This window comes from Natator depressus, chromosome 17 (genome assembly GCF_965152275.1).
Source record: "Natator depressus isolate rNatDep1 chromosome 17, rNatDep2.hap1, whole genome shotgun sequence".
In the NCBI taxonomy this organism is placed as follows: Eukaryota; Metazoa; Chordata; order Testudines; family Cheloniidae; genus Natator; species Natator depressus.
Window position 1 is genome coordinate 10,327,138 of NC_134250.1, and position 21,656 is coordinate 10,348,793.

Genomic DNA, 21,656 nt, shown 5'->3' on the forward strand with positions numbered 1-21,656 from the left:
GGGGGTTTTCTTTTGATTTTTTATTTTATTTTTTGAAAGAGTAAAGTAGAATCCCCCAGATGGACAGGACAAGAAGTAATCTGCTTAAATTGCAGCAAGGGAGATTTAGGTTAGACAATAGAGAACTTACTGACTGTAAAGGTGGCTAAGAACTGGAACAAATTACTTAGAGATATTGTAGAATCTGCCATTGGAGGTTTTAAGAATAGGTGAGACAGACCATCTGTCAGAGATGGTCTAAACTCTAGATAACACTTAGTCCTGCCTCAATACAGAGGACTGAACTGGATGACGTGTCAGTCTCTTCCTGACCTACATTTCTGTGAGCACTTCCACTCCTTGGGATGAATCTCAAGGAGGCCTCAGATGTAGCAGTGCTCTTACACTACTAAGATCTTTAGAAACCTTTACATCAGTGTTACCAGTGTACTCCTGTTTTGAGAGAAGGAACACTTGGGCGCCACTGTGCACACTACAAAGACTTTTTTTAAAGGGCCTTGAAATACCTTTTTAGACCTAGTGAAATAGAGAGGATTTAAATCTTTTTCTGTTTTAGCCATATAGTTTGAGATCATTGAAATGCCTAAAATTATTCCCATCACTATTTGGGTCGAACCCCATGATTGGTATGATGTGAAGGCCTTTCAGCAAGGATGGCGTTGTATTCATCAGCTAAAAATAAGAAGAAACCACCATAGCCTATATATATGCAAGCCTGTCTTTTGGCAGCTTGTTGTAAAATTTTAAGCAGTGCAGCAGATGTCTCAAGTTAGCTGATTATGCGTGCAAACACAGTGGTAGCATATCTCCTTGGCTGTTGTACATACAGGTCAATCAGTTTTTGATTGATTAAAAGGTTAGGTAACTACAAAAACCTAATTATCACCAGGTCACTTTCCCGTCCACACAGTCAACACATCCCTTCCTATCTTTTCTTTTCTAGTTGATGGGGGTTGGTGGGAAAGATAATTAGACAAGTCATAATTAGGGTTTTCTCAGCTATTCATTGTATACTCTACTCCTGAGGGAATTCTGCACCTAAAAATTCTGTGCCAAAAAAATAAAAATTTTGAATATTTTGTCAATAAATAAATGAGGCGGCTCTAGCATGGCAGTGGATGATCTTGGTGCAGTGGGGAGCACAGGCCACTGGCTTCATGGAGATGCGAGATCCTGCAATACTCCCACCGTTCCCCAACAGACTTGGCTTAGAGCCTGCACACAGTGCAAGGGCCGGGCCTGCCCCAGAAACACCCTGGGGCCCTTTGCCTCCACGCTAGGCGTACCAAGATAGTAAGCGAGATGGACAGAGTGTCTCATGTATGCCCAACCATTGCCCCGATCCAAGGTGTGGGGCAAGCAGGCTCAGGCTGGCAGGATCCAAGTGTGAAGCGGTTTAGTGGTGGTGGGGATTCTGGTATGGGATGAGAGGCTTGTGTTGGGCAGTCTGGGTGCAGGTGGCTCGGTGGGAGGTCCAGGTGTGGGGAGAACTGGACGCATGGGGGTTGGGTGGACGGGGGAGCAAATACCCTTATAGTGACCTTTCCACCTGTAGCTGTGGAGCGATGGGGCAGGGAGTGTGGTGTAAATATTTGTGCAACTGGGGGGGGTTTCTGGGCATGGGTCTGATCGGGCTTTGCTGCTCCCTTGCAGGGGAATAGGAAGTCTTGTCTTCCCCCAGCCCTGCTGGGACTAGCAGGGTTCAACGCAGGGTAGGAGCCAGGCTCCCCCCTCACCCCACAGTGATTTTCCTCTCCGCCAGCTGCTCCACGCGCCCAAAACGATGCATGACTGTTCTTGCAGCTTCCTTTTGCTTCCCTATCATCTGCAGGGAAGCAAAAAAATCTGCAGGAGACATGAATTCTGTGCACACGCCATGGTACAGAATTCCCCCAGTAGTAATACTCATTTGAGAGGCTCTCATGAGTTCTAGAAAAGGGGGGTTGGGGGGTTTAATAGCCAGAATACAATAATGTGGATGATATGAGCCTTTGGTTTTGTGGATTTGATTCACAGAAAATCTTTGGCTAAACATCACTATTACTTTGTAACCAAAGTAGACCGCCAAAGTATTTATGGTATTAGTCTTCAAAATAAATAAATAAAAATCAAGATGTCCATCTGGTGACTGAATTAAGATGATTTAAAAATCAACTGATTCCTCTTCTTTCCTCCCACAAATTACTTAATTTGAATGTTTAAACGTTCTTGAAAACATTATGGCATGCTTTGGCTTGTCTCTTAACAACTGCATTATAACTTCTTGAATTACTGTTTCAGAATGAAGAGCTAGATAAGAAGTATGCTGGACTTTTGGAGAAAAAATGGACATCTGTTATAAGATTACAAAAGAAGGTAAATGGGGAGGGGACTTGAATTTTTCATATTGTACAATTGTACAATGAGTAATCAGTTTTTAAAGCAAATTAACAGTATTTGGTGGACTGAAATTGAAGACGAGCTATCATATGCATTCAAACGAAGTGTGGGCTTATTAAATGTTCTCCTAAAAGTATTTTTGGAGGGCAGAACAGGGAAGGTAACAGTATCCAACATGCAGAATATTTAGCCTTGAAATGTGTGTTCTACTATCCACTTCATCTCCAGCAAAAATATTCACGCTTTTCCTATAGTGGTTTCTCGGATATCTCACTCTTTGCTTCATCTCGTGGATTTCTGATGCACTTTGTGAAGATGGTGGGAAGGAAAGAGTGCCCCAAGGCTTTTTGGAAATGCAAAGGCTGAGTAGTTGTCCCCAAAAAGCTTCCTTAGCAGGGAAGAAGGCAAAAGCTCTGCTGCTAGTCCTCTTTGGCTCTTCCTTTGCAGTGAAGCCTTTAGTTCTGATACATTAGAGTAAGTAGTTCTAGTGCAAACACACAATACAAAACTGTACGTGCTTAATAGAGCCTTCATAGGTATATATTGTATTAATGCATCAAAAATCATAGCATGTTAACAGCACAGGCTACCAAATGTAGTAGTTAACATTGTACGATTTTACTGAGCTTTTAATATTTTTTGCCCTTGGGTATCCTGTATGCATGCTTGATAAGCGGTCCTTGGGCTGTGTGTGAGCATTTTTAGTAGTAAAATTACCTTTGACAATCATTTGCCAAAAGACTGTTCACAAAATGCAACTTGAAAAGCTACTTTCAATCAGTTTGAAGTAGTTAACTTCCCAGTATAGTAGAGCTAAATGACTTTGCATGTTAGTCCCCTTCCCACATAAAACCTATGAGGAAAATTTTTGGGTTCAAATCAAGTATTACTCAGACCCATTGTATTTTAGGGATGGTCCAGAGCTACTGGAGGTCAGTAACTTGCTCTCCATCTAAGAGAGAAACAGAATACTATAGATCCAAAGCCATTCAGAAAGTTTAGCTTTCTTAACGACCAGTGCAGATTAGCTAGATCTTGCTGTAGAAGGTTGTAGAAACAATTGCTCTTTTTTTAAACCCCATAAATCTCAGGTGATGGAACTAGAATCTAAGCTAAATGAAGCAAAAGAAGAATTCACATCAGGTGGACCTCTTGGTCAGAAACGAGACCCTAAAGAGTGGATCCCTCGTCCTCCAGAGAAGTATGCATTGAGTGGACATAGGAGTCCTGTCACAAGAGTAATTTTCCACCCAGTTTTCAGTGTTATGGTCTCTGCTTCAGAGGATGCTACAATAAAGGTAAATGCTTGCTATAGACAGTTATATGATGGGCTAAGCAAATCAGTTTGAGATAATGAGGAATATAGGCCACCTACACACATGCAATCCTGAGCCAAGTTTTACCTACTTTCATAGTCTTTATAACTTTGATCATAGTCTGTGTGGTAGTATTCAGCAGATTTTAGTCTGATGCCTTCAAGTTGTCTTTGGGGGTTTCTCTTGGGTCAGAATAATATTTGAAAGCTGTTGAGACGCAAGTATGGATTTAGAGACTGGGCAGAAGATTAAGGGATAAACACTCTTGTGGAAGGAGAATAGCCAAAGATTAAGGCAGATGATGTGGAATATCATAGATAGAATAGAATATCAGGGTTGGAAGGGACCCCAGAAGGTCATCTAGTCCAACCCCCTGCTCGAAGCAGGACCAATTCCCAGTTAAATCATCCCAGCCAGGGCTTTGTCAAGCCTGACCTTAAAAACCTCTAAGGAAGGAGATTCTACCACCTCCCTAGGTAACGCATATAGAAGTGTTTGGTTGGGTTAAGAGTAAAGAGATGTTGAGAAAGATAGAGAAAAGACTATCTCAGATTCATGGAACGACGACTTTGCAGGCTAAAATTTTAAATAAACACCAAACTTTAATGTTCCCTCCTCCCCCACTACTTTTTAATGTAAAGGATTGATATCTTCTTCATATGTGATACCCAGCCACCAGTTGATGCTGGTTTTCAACATATATTCACCTAAAAACATTTGTGGGAAATGGAAGATAGCGTGTATAGAAACACTTTTAGTCTTCCAGAACTTCTAATATGATTTTTATTAAGATCTTTGTAGCCCCTGTTGCAGATGTTAATGCACCCATACTACTCTTTTGTGGTAGGCATGTGCTTTGGCCATTTAGTGTCCTAATTCTAAAGAAATATTTGTGTAACTGATTTATTCATGGAGTGAAAACGAGTACTTCTACTTGGCTACAATCCTTGAGGACCTTCTCCTTGAGCATTTGTTTGGGGATTAATTTAATATATGCTTGCATGAAAACTACCAGGGAGCTGATGCTGCTTTGGAAATGGTTGAAAGTGTCATACTGACCTAAAGAGTTTGGGTAACAAATATTGTAAGGAAATATTGAGCAACCTGTCGTGATGGAGGATACAACAAAGATTAAATTGAAATAATTTTGCATCAAGTTTTAACCAGTTATAACGTCATTCTTCGAGTTACTGCACGTGTGGATTCTACTTAGTGTCCATTTGCCCCAGCATAGGAGTTTAGAACATTTTCACCAGCAGTGTCCGCAGGGGTTGTATATGCACTCTGCATGCCCTCACGACACTCCTCCCCCCCGGGCATAAAGTGCCCAACGACTCCCAACTGCCACTCAGTTCCTTTGAACCACCTTAGGCAGAGAGTCCGAACGGCATAGTGTCCCTCATAGTGTAGTAATTACCTAGTCTGGTAGGTAGGTATCATAGGTATACTTGTTACTGTTTCATTTAGCTTATTACCAGTATATCAGTGAGCCCCCCCCCCCCCCCCAAAAAAAAAAAAAAAAAAAAGAGCAAGGTCCTGTCTTCTAGCAGAGCCTACGTTTCCAGGCTCCAAGGCATGCCGTTCCTGCGGGGGGAGGGAATTATTTCTCTAACAAGGTCAGCTAAAACTGTGTAGCGGCATTCTTAAAGGCCTTTGTTAAATGTTACTGGAAACTTTTTTTTCATAAGCTCTGTGTATCCTTCACTGTCTTCCATTAGAAGAAATTTATCTGGTGAATGCTGTTCTTTAATTCAAACTATATAGTACCATCTGTCATTTTTCTAAACTGGCATTCACTTGTTAACACCAAGTAATGCTGAAGTGATGAAGAGCTACACAGATTACAAACCGTATATTTCGTAGGTCCAGCATAAACCATGACTATTCTTAATTACGCTTTGCAGCCTCAGAAACCCGGTCACATCAGAAATTAAGCCTTATAATAGCTGTGACTAGAATTACCTCTCATTTTATTTGTGGTATTAAATAAGGCTAATGATTTTAGAATCACAGATGTTTTCATGCTTCTAAATGTTAAGTGAAACTCTTAATTTAGTTAATCCTCAATTGGATTGTGATGAGGCCAATGGCATTAAAGAAATTAACATCTGTAGTAGCTTTTCTTTCCAAGTGAAGTAGGTTTATGTTCATCGTGGTTTGTTTAATAGAGTATTGACAAGTAATAGTGTGAATACTTCATTTTCACCTCTTAATTAGATTAGTATTTACTGCAAATGTGTTTCATATTTCTATTGACTAGTGTCCTGGCTGATGCAAGATTCTATTTACTTAATATTAAATTTTGGAGTGACCTCAGATCTTTTTCCCTAACCTGACCGAAGTGCTGCATATTGCAGAGTTCGTATACTGCTCTCCAGTCGGGAGTGTTGATCATGTGGCTCTTTAGCATCACCTAATTACTAATGGCACAGTAATGCTTAGAAAGGGGTAGGGTGTAAGGGAAGAACACTGACAAGGGTTTGTGGAAGTGGGTGGGAAAGAGAAAAGGACTCTGCATATATCTATATGGACTCTTCTACCTAACTGGAATTTTATTCGCTCGCGTGACCTTCCTTTCTTTCTTCCTTGTAATTTGTATCAAGACTTTTCAGGGATGCAGCAAACTCCTTTCCTAGTCCCATTGTAGAGGAGACCATTTACATTCATTTATTTTGAAATCTGGGAAGTGAACCTATTCTTTAAATATAATTAACTTAAATGTAATTAAACCATATAAATATAGCACGGCCTTATTTTCCTCCACTGCTTGGCTTTTCTAGGACAGTCTTCCTTTGTTTCCTGCTCACATTAATTATTGAACAAGGTGCCAGACTGGCCTGTGGGGTGCAAATATAAAGCTGGAGAACTTGAAGAGTGATAAGCTGGTGTTAACGAATTTTCTGTTCACTTGTCAGGTGTGGGATTATGAGACAGGCGACTTTGAACGAACCCTTAAGGGACATACAGACTCTGTGCAGGATATTTCTTTTGACCACAGTGGCAAACTCTTGGCCTCCTGTTCTGCTGATATGACCATTAAGCTATGGGATTTCCAGGGCTTTGATTGCATCAGAACCATGCATGGTAAGGAGACTGACTTAGTGATCTATAAGATGAAGAGAAATCAATTTTTTATTTTTTTGATCCAGAAAACTGCTGATGTGAGAACGGATATGTAATTGGAATACCAAAGAGAGTTATCTTTAACCTTTGGAGTGCTTTGTTCATAACTGTATTCTGTCCCATCATTATTGAAAATGCATCTCTAATCTGCTGTATATGAGATGGTACTGGAAATAAAATATCTGTAGTGGTGGTTTCAGTGAAACAGCAGATGGATGGCTTTAGTACTTGCTATGTCCAGAGCTCAATAGAAAATGGGACCATCCCACAAGAGAATGGGGTATAAAACATAGCTTGGTACATGTGGGAAGAATAAAAGTGGTTTTTGCTATTTTGCTTGGTATACTGAATCTACCTTTTATGGGAGTCTCTTGTTCCACATTTTCTTGTTTTGAATTAACATGCTTCCTGCTCTTGATCTATAAATTGTGTATGTAAATTGTGGGTTCCTTGTACAGTGGTGGATGAACACTTTCCCAGTCTGTCAGAATATCAGGAGCCATAGCATGGCTCAGAAGGGGCCATCATGATCCTCCTGCACACTGCAGGCCACAGAACCTCACCCACCCACTCCTAGAATAGACCCCTACGCTAAGTTATTGAAGTCCTCAAATCATGATTTAAAGACTTCAAGTTACAGAGAATTCACTCTTGACATAGTTTAAACCTCCAAGTGATCTGTGCCCCATGGTGCAGAGGAAAGTGAAAAGCCTCCAGGCTCACCCAATTCGAGGTTACAAAGACACATGGTGGAGGTGATGGGTTGTGGGTGTGGGGTGGAGAATATGAAGGCCACCCCTGCAGTCTTCAGAAAGTTCTGAACAAAAGTATTCATATGCTGCTGCATCATCTCAAGATAATTCTCTGTTTTGTGGTGATGTTGTATTAAAAATGAATGATCAGCAGGAATAGATAATCTTTTTTTAAAGAAACACAGTTTGTATTGAAAAGTCTACGAAGAACAAGAGAAGAGAAACAATCAACTGCCTATCTGCTGTTTTTAAAAATGGCTCCAGAGGTGATCCCGGCAATTACAGGCCGGTAAGCCTGACTTCAGTACAGAGCAAGCTGGTTGAAACTATAGTAAAGAACAAAATTGTCAGACACACAAACGAACATAATTGGGGGAAGAGGCAACATGGTTTTTGTAAAGAGGAGAAATTCCTCATTAATCTACTAGAATTCTTTGAGGGGGTCAACAAGCATGTGGACAAGGGGGATCCAGTGGATATAACGTATTTAGATTTTCAGAAAGCCTTTGACAAGGTCCGTCACCAAAGCTCTTAAGTAAACTAAACAGTCATGGGATAAGAGGGAAGTCCTCTTATGGATTGGTAACTGGTTAAAAGATAGGGAATAAATGGTCAGTTTTCAGACTAGAGAGGTAAATAGTGGGGTCCCCCAGAGGTCTGTACTGGGCCCAGTCCTATTTAACATATTCATAAATGATTTGGAAATAGGGGTAAACAGTGAGGTGGCAAAATTTGCAGATACAGATGTACTCAAGATAGTTAAGTCCCAGGCGATTGCCAAGAGCTTACAAAAGGATCTCTCAAATCTGGGTGACTGGGCAACAAAATGGTAGGTGAAATTCAGTGTTGATAAATGCAAAGTAATGCACATTGGAAAACATTATCCTAACTATACATATAAAATGATGGGGTCTAAATTAGCTGTTACCACTCAGAGATCTTGGAGTCATTGTGGATAGTTCTCTGAAAACACTCACTCACTGTGCAGCAGCAGTCAAAGTGAATAGAATGCTTGGCATTATTAAGAAAGGGATAGATAATAAGACAGAAAATATCGTATTGCCTCTATATAAATCCATGGTAGGCCCACATCTCGAATACTGCGTGCAGATGTGGTCGCCCCATCTCAAAAAAGATATATTGGAATTGGAAAAGGTTCAGAAAAAGGCAACAAAAATGATTAGGGGTATGGAATGGCTGCCATGTGAGGAGAGATTAATAAGACTGGGACTTTTCAGCTTGGAAAAAAGATGTTTGAGGGGGGATATGATAGAGGTCTATAAAATCATGACTGGTGTGGAGAAAGTAAATAAGGAAGTGTCATTTACTCCTCATAACACAAGAACTAGGGCTCACCAAATGAAATTAATAGGCAGCAAGTTTAAAACAGAAGTATTTTTTCACACAATGCACAGTCAACCTGTGGAAAGCCTTGCTAGAGGTGTTGTGAAGGCCAAGACTATAACAGGATTCAAAAAAGAACCAGATAAGTTCATGGAGGATAGGTTCATCATTTGGATATTAGGCAGGGGTTTGCCAGAAGCTGGGAATGGGTGACAAGGAACGGATCACTTGATGATCTCCTGTTCTGTTCATTCCCTCTGGGTCACCTGGCATTGGCCACTGTCTGAAGACAGGATATTGGGCTAGATGGACCTTTGGTCTGACCCAGTATGGCTGTTCTCGTGCCCAGAGTCTTCAGTGAAGCATCTGCTCCTCTTTAAGCACCTCTGAATCATTCAGCAGTAGGTGAATAGGGGCTATATTCACCTTAAGTGGGCCACGGAAAGAACATGTAATCTGTGGTGTTTCCTCTTTTTTTTTTTTTTCCCCCCCCCTTGCTATGCTAATGATTCTTGGTTACTGCAGTATTTCAGAACCAGTGTACATATGTCCAGCATACAGGATATTTGTTTTTTGTAAACATGTTCTTTCAGTTAACATGGGTATGGGTGAAATGGCTTCACTACATACTTCATAATTTCATTGTTTAAACTTTTCCTTTTTCTTTTTCCAAATGACCATTGAGATGGATATCACTTTGATGGAGCAGTATGAAGTACAGAAAATCTACCAAAAGCTAGCATTCCTCTGACTCTTGATATGCATGATTAATATCCACTAAAATGGTTAATTTTTTTAGTGGGAGTTTAAAAAGTAAATCTTGCAGAATTTAAACTTGTTTCAGTGAGTTTTCCTGTTTTATTCATAGATATCTGGTAGGCAAGACATTATGCATTCGCCACTAAAACCTCCTTGTTAGTAACCTAATTTTTGGGGAATACTAGAATTTCATATTTACACAGGAGGTTGCTTAAATTAATACTCTTAAACTGCTGCCCTGATTATTCAAATCACTGTACCCAAAGCTTTAGAAATATTAACTTCTGCCCCAACATCTTAGCTGGAGGCAGTATTTTTTTTAAGTTATTTTGCATTTATCTTAAATGTTTAAGTACCTCTACATGAATGAACAAATATCAATTGTTGATATGGTCAAAGTTTTTTTTTGTTTGTTTAATTGGACTTGTCAAAACAATACACACTTTTTCTGGATGAGGTTTGTTAAAATTATTTCAGCAAAATTTACTAATACTTTCCATTCATAACACTTTTATTCAGATGTTTGAAATATTATCTCTTGTTACATGGAAAACGTTGCCTTCCCAAAACCAATTCAATAATCCTCAACACCCCTGGATGGACGGTAGTATCCTCTCTTCTAGATGGGAGAAATGAAGCCAAGTGGTGAAACTACATATCCAAGGTCACCGTGAATCTGGAAGAGCCTGGACTAGAACTGACTTTTTTCTGACTCAATCCTGATCCCATTCCTTAGATAATAATCTAAGTTACCTTAGATAATAAGGGGAGAGACCATCAGTTATGTCGGTCTCAATAATGCAGTTGTACTATAACTTATGCCTAAAATGAGGCACTCTTGAAATGTTTAATCTTTAAAATTGTGTTAAGTCCCTGAATGAGGATTGTCATTCAGGTCTTGTGCTTGCCCACTTGGTGAAAACTTGAGTTATTTTCCTTCAGAGTTTTCTTTCCAAGAAACATGGTGTTGCTGTATCATATTTGCAGAATTTATTGTAAACAGTGGTTACCCTGTAACGCGCACCATGTATGTAAAAGTAATTACAAAAGGGAGTGTGGCTAATATTTTAATGCCCGAACACTGCCATACAGAAACACTAGACATGCTAGGGCAGATGCATTGAAATATTCCTTGGCTCATTAAATACCCCCATAAGCTTCTGTATTAATATTCTCCCATAAAAGTTGTAGTACATCGTAGTTTAATTTTTCAAGAGAATTGAATATTGGATTGCTTATGCATTGTAATGCTATGTGTCAGAGCACTACTTAATACAAGCTTGATTTGTTTTTAGGTCATGATCATAATGTTTCTTCAGTAGCTATCATGCCCAACGGAGATCACATAGTCTCTGCCTCAAGGGATAAAACTATCAAAATGTGGGAAGTTCAAACAGGGTAAGTATAGTTCTGTTTAAAAAGCATCCATACCAAAAGGAAACACTATGTACCCTTTGTAAGAAGTGTACTATATATAGCTTGAATGTCATCACAACATACCCTTTGGATTGTGTCCCTTGAGACTGGTTGCTAAAGTGACTGGGCCCCAAAGATCCAGTAACCACATATTGATTTTTTCCCTCTTGCTCCTTGTGAGCTTGTAGTCTACTATAGGAATATAATCAATAGATTACTATATAGTTTTGAGCCACAACAACTATACCTTTATAGCTACCAGAGAGGTGTGCCATTCTTGGTGTGGACAAAAGCCTCTTCCCATCTTTGTACTGTCAGCGTCTACATTCCTCCGTATGTAACACCATCCCACAAATCTTCACTTCTCTCTCCCCCGCTCCCAACCATATGCTCTGAACACACAGTGAAGTATTTCTGTATTCTCTCCAGCTCTCCCCGGATGTCTTTGAAAAAAGCCTAGTATTTTACCTGGATTAATTTTCTCAGCACTAGTTTTTCTCTAGGCCTGCTGTTTTACTACTTTCATATTTCCTTCCTTCCTTGTCTGCTTGTTTTAGCTGCCTTTTCTTTCTAATCTAGTGACCTTTCTGTCCGTGAATTTTAACTCTTCTAGAGCCTTTTCCATCTTGCTTAGCCAGCATATTGATACTTCAGTTCATCAGTAGCCCACCTTATAGTCATAGCCGCTTAACAGCCCCCGTGTCCCTAAACCACAAAACTGCATACACCAGATGTTTTTATAGGAACATAGACTGATTCATAACTTGCTTTTATGTTTGATAGTTATTGTGTGAAGACTTTCACGGGGCACAGAGAATGGGTGCGCATGGTGCGACCTAATCAGGATGGCACCCTGATTGCCAGCTGTTCTAATGACCAGACAGTGCGTGTTTGGGTGGTAGCAACAAAGGAATGCAAAGCTGAGCTCCGAGAACATGAGCATGTGGTAGAATGCATTTCTTGGGCTCCTGAGAGCTCATACTCCACCATATCGGAAGCTACAGGATCTGAGGTAAGCTTAAATACAGTACAGCTCTTTCCTTCCTGTTCAATGCAAATACAGTACAAAGACAACTGTAAAGGTTTTGGAGTATTAAAAGTAAATGCCTAATCTGTTAAACATTTTTTATAATTGGGTGCAAGGGATATATGACAACCAATTTTGGTTATTGTTCCTATCAGTGTCACTTCCTGAGTTCCCAGGTTCTAGTGCCCTTGCCATTGACTTTTTTGTGTAAATTCAGGAGCTATCTGTGAACTTACTATCAGGAGGTCGGGGGTGGGTGTGTGTGTGTGACAAGTTTCTTCTGCTTTTGGGGAGAAGGGGGAGATGCTCTGATTTTTAGGAAGCCCCATTTTCCAACCTGCAAGGAACATGAAAAGAGAGAGTACATTTTTGTTGTTAGGGCAGTTCCTTTAATCACCTAAAGGGCATTTGAGAAGTGGTAGGGAAAACTAATCTGGAATGAAGAGGCTGGCTGCCTATTAAAGGATTTGTGGGGACTTCATCTGAGTTGAGCTTTGATTTGAATGTCCTAGTACACAAGAGATTAAACATAAGAATGGCCATATTGGGTCAGACCAAAGGTCGATCCAGCCCAGTATCCTGTCTACTGACAGTGGCCAATGCCAGGTGCCCCAGAGGGAGTGACCCTAATAGGTAATGATCTAGTGATCTCTCTCTCTCTCCTGCCATCCATCTCCACCCTCTGACAGAGGCTAGGGACACCATTCCTTACCCATCCTGGCTAATAGCCATTAGTGGACTTAACCTCCATGATTTTATCCAGTTCTTTTAAACCCTGTTATAGTCCTAGCCTTCACAACCTCCTCAGGCACGGAGTTCCACAAGTTGACTGTGCGCTGAGTGAAGAAGAACTTCCTTTTATTTGTTTTAAACCTGCTACCCATTAATTTCATTTGGTGGCCCCTAGTTCTTATATTATGGGAACAAGTAAATAACTTTTCCTTATTCACTTTCTCCACACCACTCATGATTTTATATACCTCTATCACATCCCCCCTTAGTCTCCTCTTTTCCAAGATGAAAAGTCCTAGCCTCTTTAATCTCTCCTCATATGGGACCCCTTCCAAACCCCTAATCATTTTGGTTGCCCTTTTCTGAACCTTTTTCTAATCCCAGTATCCTTTTTTTGAGATGAGGGGACCACATCTGTATGCAGTATTCAAGATGTGGGCATACCATGGATTATATAAGGGCAATAAGAGATTCTCAGTCTTATTCTCTATCCCTTTTTAATGATTCCTCACATCCCATTTGCTTTTTTTCTTCACTCTTCTTTTCCCCGCCGCGCCCCCCCCCCAATGCCCAAAGTAAGAAAGGTTTGTTCAGAATTTGTACAAATCCCTTTTAAGGGTGACATAAAATGTGACTGTTCTGCTGTGTGGACAGTTCTGTGGCTGTTGGAAGTTCCTTTTTATTTAGGTGAAATAAAAGAAGCAGTAGACCAATTTCAGCTATATAGTAACTTGTGAGAATGACCGGTTTGGACAAATGTCAGTCAAGATGATTTTATTCACTTTTTTTAAAAACACTTAATGTACTAACAGTTTTTGAGGTAATTTCCAAATGTTAACTACCATGGCAAGAGGAAATTAGTTACCTAAAGTAGTACTCTCTCCTGCCCTCTTCTGGATTCATTCACTACATACAGTCTGACAGTCTACTTTGAAAAAGAAGCAAGCAGATGTATTAGGACTACAATGTATTTCAGCTGTGCAGCTAACAACCGAATATTGCATTGATATTTGGGATTGGGGCTAATGGAAATTCACACAGAGTAAGGGTTTCCAAATAGTATTTTATATGAAGATTCAGAATACAGAAAAGGTATGTCTTTTCGTCTAATTATTGGACTGCTACTGGAACTTGATCCGAGGAAGCCACAGGCTATATCCACCAGCATGTTAAATGAGAAGACTGTCTTACTAAGTTAAGAAGAAGGGGGCACCATTATTAAGTCTTCTAAATGAAAAGTTGGTTTGGGTCGCTGGAGGGGGAACGGGGGGACGACTTTCAGTTATATTCCTTGCTGCAGCTTTCATATAATAGTTCAATGCTTGTGCTTTTCTTTGTTAATGTTAATAAAATCCTGATGAACTTTTATTTTAGTTTGGTAGAATGTGCTTGGTAGCCTTAACCTTGTCAGACAACAATCCAGTTTCCGCTTAATTAGAAATATCACTCAAATTAGGGGTGTCATTTGAGAGGTCTCTACATATTTTTCTTTTATGGAAAAATACCATAATCTAAAAGTCTGCTTGTTTCCATAGACTAAGAAGAGTGGTAAGCCTGGGCCTTTCCTACTGTCTGGATCCAGAGACAAGACCATTAAGATGTGGGATATTAGCACTGGCATGTGCCTTATGACACTTGTAAGGTTTTTTCTGTACTGCAGACATATTACTTTAGTCAGTAACTGAATGAATGATCTTAAATGTGAATTTGAAACTTATAGGCCACCTCTCTTCCTTTAGAAAGCTTCTGCAATGCTAGATACAACAAAATAAAGCACATTAATGCAAAATATACAACATAATAGCATCAGTATTTGGTTTTTGTTAGGATCATTAAGAAATAAAATATAATGCTTTTCTTGGTGAAAGAAGCATAGGTTCTGGAGTACTATTGTGTGGTTGGGTATCTTGATTCACCTTCTGAAACTAAGCTTAGTTTTGTCTAAATTTTGCCCGACATAAATGTCTTGTGAGACCCAGCAAATTCAAAAGTGAAATCAAGTGTGTTGCGGTGTTTGGGCTGCGGTTGCAACACTTATCAAGGCTGGGATGAAAATTTGGTGTAAATATCCAACACTGAAGACACACGGGCTGTCCTTGTTTTGTAGGACAGACAAGGGATGTTGGATGGGTTTTAAGAAAATAGACTAGCATCCTGTGATGAAGGGATAGCTTTATTCCATATTGACATCTTCTTGCTAATGAGATACAGTTGAAATGCTTTTAAGCAGGTCTAGAGAGAATGTAAGAACTTTCTTATGTCTGCTTGTTCATAAGGTGGGCCATGATAACTGGGTACGTGGCGTTCTGTTCCATTCTGGAGGAAAATTTATTTTGAGCTGTGCTGATGACAAGACTCTCCGTGTCTGGGACTACAAGAACAAACGATGTATGAAAACCCTTAATGCGCACGAACACTTTGTTACCTCTTTGGGTATGTATTGTTCTACAATGCTTACTGCAGAACACCAAACCAAAACTACCAACTTTCTGCACTTTCACTCCTTGCATTCTAGGCCAGAAATATCCACCCCAAAGACTTAAATACAGTACTGAGAGAAATAACAGTAATAGTCTGCTTAAATGTAAGGCCTTTTGGCACCCATCTGAACTGCTTCTGTACTTGCAGTTCATGCACTGTTCACTAAGCAGTGCTGCCATCAGGAATGCACAAAATCTGTTCAAAAGACTGTTTAATTTTAAGGTACATCAGCAATACAGTATTACAGGGAGAAAATCTGGTAGAAAATACTTTTGCTATTCAAGATTTTTGTAAGGTTAGTCAACCATTTATATTTAAAACAAACCCTAATGTATGCTCAGTGGTTCACATTCCTCTTAGGCTGGTGGTTGACTAAAAGTTACTATTTGATGGCCATTAGCTTATGTATTATCAAACCAGTTTTTAGTGGATGATTCCATCAAAAACCTCCACATGCATTGATTGAGTTTCAGCAAACAAGCCAGAGACATGTACATATTCTAGCCTCCAAGCCACTTAGATTCCCTTCGAATAGGGTTGAAGCAGGTTTGGTGAAGTGCTGTGGATAAAAAGCTTTAACTTGCAATGTTGTTGGTCTGAAACATTTTACCAGTATGTGTGGAAGGGGATTGTGTGTACAGTGTATTAAAAATAGCTGTCCCTTTAAATACTTTACATTGTGTGCGTGTGCGCTCTTGTTTTGTGCTAATTGGCTTTATTAGCTTTTCAATCTTCCCCCCCAAAAGTTTAAAATACTACCCAGACAAGAAAAACGCTGGATTTATCATAGAATCTCTTATCTCTAGCTGTGGTGGTTTTTCTGTAGTCTTTAGAATTTTTTAGGTTCTTTTAAACCCTCTGTGTCAAGGTAGTGATAGGCCTGAAACTTAGGCCACTAAGTATTTGTGTGTTTATCACAATTAGCACTTGAGTCAGGCTTTCTGCGTGCCCAGGGGTTTTACTGCTAAAAGAAGTAAAGTCAATGGGGAAGTAAAGAAAAGATGAGGGTTAGATGACATCAAGTTGTTAATGTTATATACATTTGAAATGTTATAGCACCCGCTTTTTAAGGATTATTAATGTTTCTTAATTTTTCAGTGATGAAGTCTTCACTTAGCCCTCCCAATACATATTGTCCACCAATTGACCTGATCAGAAGTTGATTACAAGATTTATAATGCCTCTCAGATTCCCCTGAAAAGCAGTCCCCTTTTAAAGCCTGTGAAATACACACGCATCCATTCCTGATCAGTACTAAATCTGTCTACTCCAGGAATAAAAACATGGTATATGCTGATGTCCAAAGTCAAACACTTCGATCTGCATGAAGTTACTTAATGGTGTCTTGAATTTGTAGCCAAAGGATGCAAGACCTGAGCCTATTTCCAACTGATAGCAATCTGACTACTTAGTACACCTTAAGTTATGCTACAAACTTGATACAGCCATATATTTACACAACACTTTCTAAAAAAAAAAAGACTTTTTTTCCTGCCCCACAGAGCTTATGATTTAAATGTTAATGAGATCCAAACATTTCAGTATGAAAGGGGAGAGTCTTTCCTTGAGGGAACTGAGAACATGGGCGTTCTTCTAGCTGAACAATCACTGGGGAGGGAGTGCTTATCTTATTTGGGACCTTTGTGGCTCAGATTCAGAACATAGTTCCCTGAGCAGAACTCCAGAGAAAATCGAGATCTGCACCCTTTTTAGAATATTCAGAGTATGCTTTTTGTTGAAATTATGTTGCAAGATCTTTTAACTTCGCCCTTCCAGTAACATCCTGGGCTGGGGAGTTTTAACACTTGCATTGGTAATTCTGACTACCATCAACACTCTAGGGAATGCTTCTTAGGCTTATTATGGTTTTCTGTTGCAATAGTGTTTTGTCATGGGCCCTGACTCGGTTGTGTTTGTACAGTGCCTGGCACAACAAAAGATGGTCCCTGCCCCAAAGACCTTACATGCTGAGTCTCTCCTTGATCTTTATAGCATTGTTGTGTCTTTTCAGGGGGGGAAAAGATATTTTTGAAGGGGAGGGGGAACACTATAAATTGTTGCATTCATTTAATAAGAGTTTCTCTTTCTCACAGATTTCCACAAGACAGCACCATATGTGGTTACTGGCAGCGTAGATCAAACAGTAAAAGTGTGGGAGTGCCGTTGATTGAAGTCACATTTGACCCCCTTTTCCTCTGGATGCACTCAGATACCATGGTTATCCATTGAGCTCTGTTTAAATAAATATTGTCCTTTCATGTAAATTATTCTGGATGTAGATTGAGCTTATTAAATGTTACACACAAAGTATTCATGCATGGTGAATCCAAATTGTATACTGTAAATTTACATACGTTGTCTAGAAGTACCATAGGTTTAAGAACATGGGCTGGCATTGGTCACATCAGACCTATGAAGGCAGAAGTTGGATAACTGAAATAGGGCACTTAACTGAATAGCTGACGGTGTCGTTCTATGTTGTATAATTATACCTGTTTTTCTTTCTGCTGTCTGTTGGTGCCTGAATTGGTGACCTCATTTGGGAAAAGTTTTGTAGGGCTCTTTCAGAAATGTGTATCTATAGAACATCACTTAAGTGTGCTTAATAAATCTTCTCTAAGGATACTAGATAATAAGGCTGCAATTCAGAATCTTCTGAACCTTATATGTAATTAATGGGAATTAATTAAACTTTGGGATTTTTGTCATGATCCATTTGCCAAATCAATAGAATACATTTGTTTTGGCCTCCTGTCGCGCAAAGGGTGGTGTATTTATATAAACAAATTAACTTGTAAATCTGAAATAAGAGAACACATCTTAGTAGCAGCTGATGTGATATATTTATTTTATTTGGTCATTCAGTGGTTAAGCTATATGTAAAACTTTTAAGCTTAATGCTTTTCTTGTTAGACATACTTCCAAGAGGCGGCGTCCTTCCTAGTAGAACTTAATGATCTAATTTCCAACTAGAGCTTAATCTCTGCAGTGACTACCTTGTGGTAGCAGTTTACTGTTTGGTTTTGACATGGTTTGTGTGCAATGCCCATTACCCAATATCAAAGGACACTCTCCCTGTATTCTATGTGGGAAGCAGGGGAATGCAGGGGTTCGTCAGTGCCCCCCTCAAACCCTTCTGAAATGTGAGGTAATATAAAACATAACAAGTTTTAACACAGCTTGCATCAAAATTTACTGTGGTATGTGTAAGAAAGATCTTAGGGTACAGTATTCAAATTCTTTCAATAAAGCACTAAAATGGATCTGATTGTAGAGTGATGGACTGACTCCATTACAGATTTTGATACAAGCTTCTAAAAATAATTTTCACATTTATAGCCTTATAATGAGCCGCCCAAGTGTGGGAATGAAACTATCAGGTAAATGTTAAAAACCAAACAAAATCTTAGTCTGATTTGGTAATTAGTAACCCATTTCTGGTAGAAGTTTTAATTTGCATATCCCTAAAATTACATATTTTGATCCGAAGTGAATGAAAATATCAAATGAATATTTTAATCAGCATTTTTGTGACAAATTCCATTGTAGATAATAAAGAAATCCATTGCTTATCTAACCAGGTCTTTTTAAAAATCCACTTTAAAATTTGCAATATAATGAAGTTACCAGTCTGACATTTTAATAGGTGAATTTATTCTGTGCATTGTTTTATTCATTTTGTTTACATGGCTTTTAAAACTGTCCCTTTTTAAAGAAATGATTCAATGGAAAGCATTGGATTGGAGGGTGTACACACACTAAGGAGAAAATGGTGAGTGGTAAGATTGTTAATTTCCTACAGTCACATACAAAAAGGGTCCATAAAACCACCAGAAGGACCTGGATTCTGCTATTGGTTCCTTGCGTAAACATGCCTCTGGTGTAGGGGAGGAAACTGAGTGTTAATATATTTTGAAAGCAGATGAAGATGGAGGCTAATTCCTTAAATCTAGTGGTTTATATCATTCACGATAATGTTTTTCACAGTAAAACATACACAAATTTGAAGCCTTTGTTTTTGCTTAAGCTGTTTCAACTGGAAAAACTTGCTGCTATTTATTTGTCCTGTTTTGAGAATTCCAAATACATGGAGATGGTGCATTTTAAAATTTCTTTATACATCTGCAACTGTAAAGTAGTACTGCATTTTAATTCCTGATAGGATCTAGCAACTTCAGTTATTTAAGGGTAAAGTAAACCCCACACGTGTACATAATTCATAAACATGAATGAGAAACTTCAAGGTACCTATTATGTGGAAATTGTGCACTGCATTTTTTCCCCTGTAGCATGCAATGATTTACAGGGACAAAGAGGAACTAAAGTTTTGTAAGCAGCATTTTATTTGATTGAGAAAGTGAAACACCCTGCTGAGTATTTAAACTTGCAACAACTTAATTTGCAGTCTTCTCCTTTAATAAGCAGTGAATAATCTCAGGGATGGTCCTAAAATGGATCAAAAGTTAAGCCCTGTTTTTAGACAAAAAGTGAAAGCTACAACACAGGAGTTGGGTTTCTGAGGGTTTCCTGCAGCGTAGCCCCTTGATATTACACTGTGTTGATCTTTTTTCACTCTTTTCAATGTTTTCTGTCAGCTGTCTAATCCTGTGCCTTTCCTGTGATAAGTACAATGATGAGGTTACTGGTTTGGATTGGAAAAAGAATTTATTGGAGGGTTTAGAGGTTCACTGCTGCTTTGTCACTTTCCTTACTAAAATTGGCGTTTTTAAAAGAAAACATGTGGTACTACATTCCCAAATAGACAAATATGAATTATTTGCTCAAACAAATGAGAACAGACAGACATTCCAGTGCCACGCTAACTTCATGTGCCCAGGAAATCCTAGATGCATTCTTGAAAGTGCAAAATTTATTGTGGTTTAGACATAATCTGAAAGTTGATGTTTTATAGCATCTTGCACTTTAGAAGATTAAAAAAGCCGTCCTGCTTTTGTGTATGGTGTGACCAATGATGTGCCCAGGGCACTAATTAAAAAGGAAAAAAAACAAAGCAAAACTAGTTGCTAGCAAGTTCTCCAAGGGCTGTGGAGCACTGTAGTGGTTTGAAAGCTTTGGCTATAGACTCACCAAGCCGTCTACTTATACTGTCAGTACCCTGCTTCTTCTGTTTGCCTCCTCCTGTTTTTGTGAACTGCCTGGTAATATCACTCTTAAATAGCTTCTGTTCCCCATAAAAGCTATTTAAAAGAAAAAATATAGACTTTTTTTGTTGACCGTGGTGGCTTGATAATCCTTTAACAATTTGAAGATTAAAAATTGCTGAACTGAATGAAGGAAAAAGGCACTTAAACCGCTCATTCTCTGTCCAGCTGTACATAAAGTCCAGTGTATTACAAAGAAACCTAGTTACTACAAAGAATAATCTCCAAGAGTGGAGGGAAAACTACTTGTAAAAAATGGTAGGGAAGAACACTTGGGGGATGGCGGAAGTGAGTTGGATTTACAAGTCACGACTGGATTTAACTGGCCTTTTTATCTTTCCACTGTGTCATGTAAGTAGCTGCTTTCTTGTCCTACCTATCCTTCAGGCTTCCCCCAGTTCATTCTGAAGATAAGTTAGTGAAATCTTCAAGTTTAGAATTTGATGCTGACATTGACATGAAGGCAAACATCAACTTTTTTCATAAGAACGATGTAGAGGTGGCAGTTGGAGAAAACCGTTCCCAAACTGTAGGAGTTAACTGAAGATATGACACAATAATAAAAAAAAAAAAATCAGTAAAGGAATGTATATAATACTGCTCTGTGTTTTACAGTAAGATTTGTTGCTCTCAGACTGTGTAAAACAAAATTTATTCATGTTTTCTGCATATTAAAAAAATCTTATTGTACCAATTGGTAAACTATTAAATGCATATAAAACTAGATGTGGTTTTGTTTCCTTGGATGCAGGAAGTAACACTATTCTGACAAAAGCTTCTGTAGGTTCACCCTTCAGATTTTACTCCACACTTTAACTCCAAAACCCATTCCAACCAGGAAGTGTGTAAATAGTTCAAGTTGATTAGTTAGCTCTAATATTATAAGAGTATTAACTTAATTACATAAATGAGAATCTTGGGTTTAAGTGATGCAAATTGAAAATTTGACGGACTAGTTCAAGGGAGACAAGGTCTGTGAGGTAATGTTTCACTGGACCAACTTCTGTTGGTGAGAGAGAGAAGCACTCTCAACAGCAGAAGCTGGTCCCATGAAATGTTACTTAATTCACCTTGTCTCTTTAATATCCTGGGACTGACACAGATACAACACTGCAAAGTTCAAAGGAAGCTGTCTAACTCTTTATTTCCCATTATTTTTAGTTTC

The 21,656-nt window shown here is 39.0% G+C and overlaps 1 protein-coding gene across 4 annotated transcripts in view; it reads left to right on the forward strand.

Moving 5' to 3' along the window:
* The window catches only part of PAFAH1B1 (platelet activating factor acetylhydrolase 1b regulatory subunit 1), a 64,124-nt gene extending 42,909 nt beyond the window's left edge, over positions 1-21,215 (forward strand). For all 4 annotated transcript variants that reach the window (XM_074974542.1, XM_074974546.1, XM_074974543.1 and 1 more), the window contains exons 4-11: positions 2,281-2,355; positions 3,471-3,677; positions 6,611-6,779; positions 10,969-11,071; positions 11,873-12,101; positions 14,384-14,485; positions 15,125-15,281; positions 17,423-21,215. In XM_074974542.1, the coding sequence (XP_074830643.1) occupies positions 2,281-2,355; positions 3,471-3,677; positions 6,611-6,779; positions 10,969-11,071; positions 11,873-12,101; positions 14,384-14,485; positions 15,125-15,281; positions 17,423-17,496 (1,116 nt within the window). In that variant the 3' untranslated portion in view covers positions 17,497-21,215. The remainder of the gene's footprint in view (positions 1-2,280; positions 2,356-3,470; positions 3,678-6,610; positions 6,780-10,968; positions 11,072-11,872; positions 12,102-14,383; positions 14,486-15,124; positions 15,282-17,422) is intronic.
* Positions 21,216-21,656: the final 441 nt, after the last annotated feature.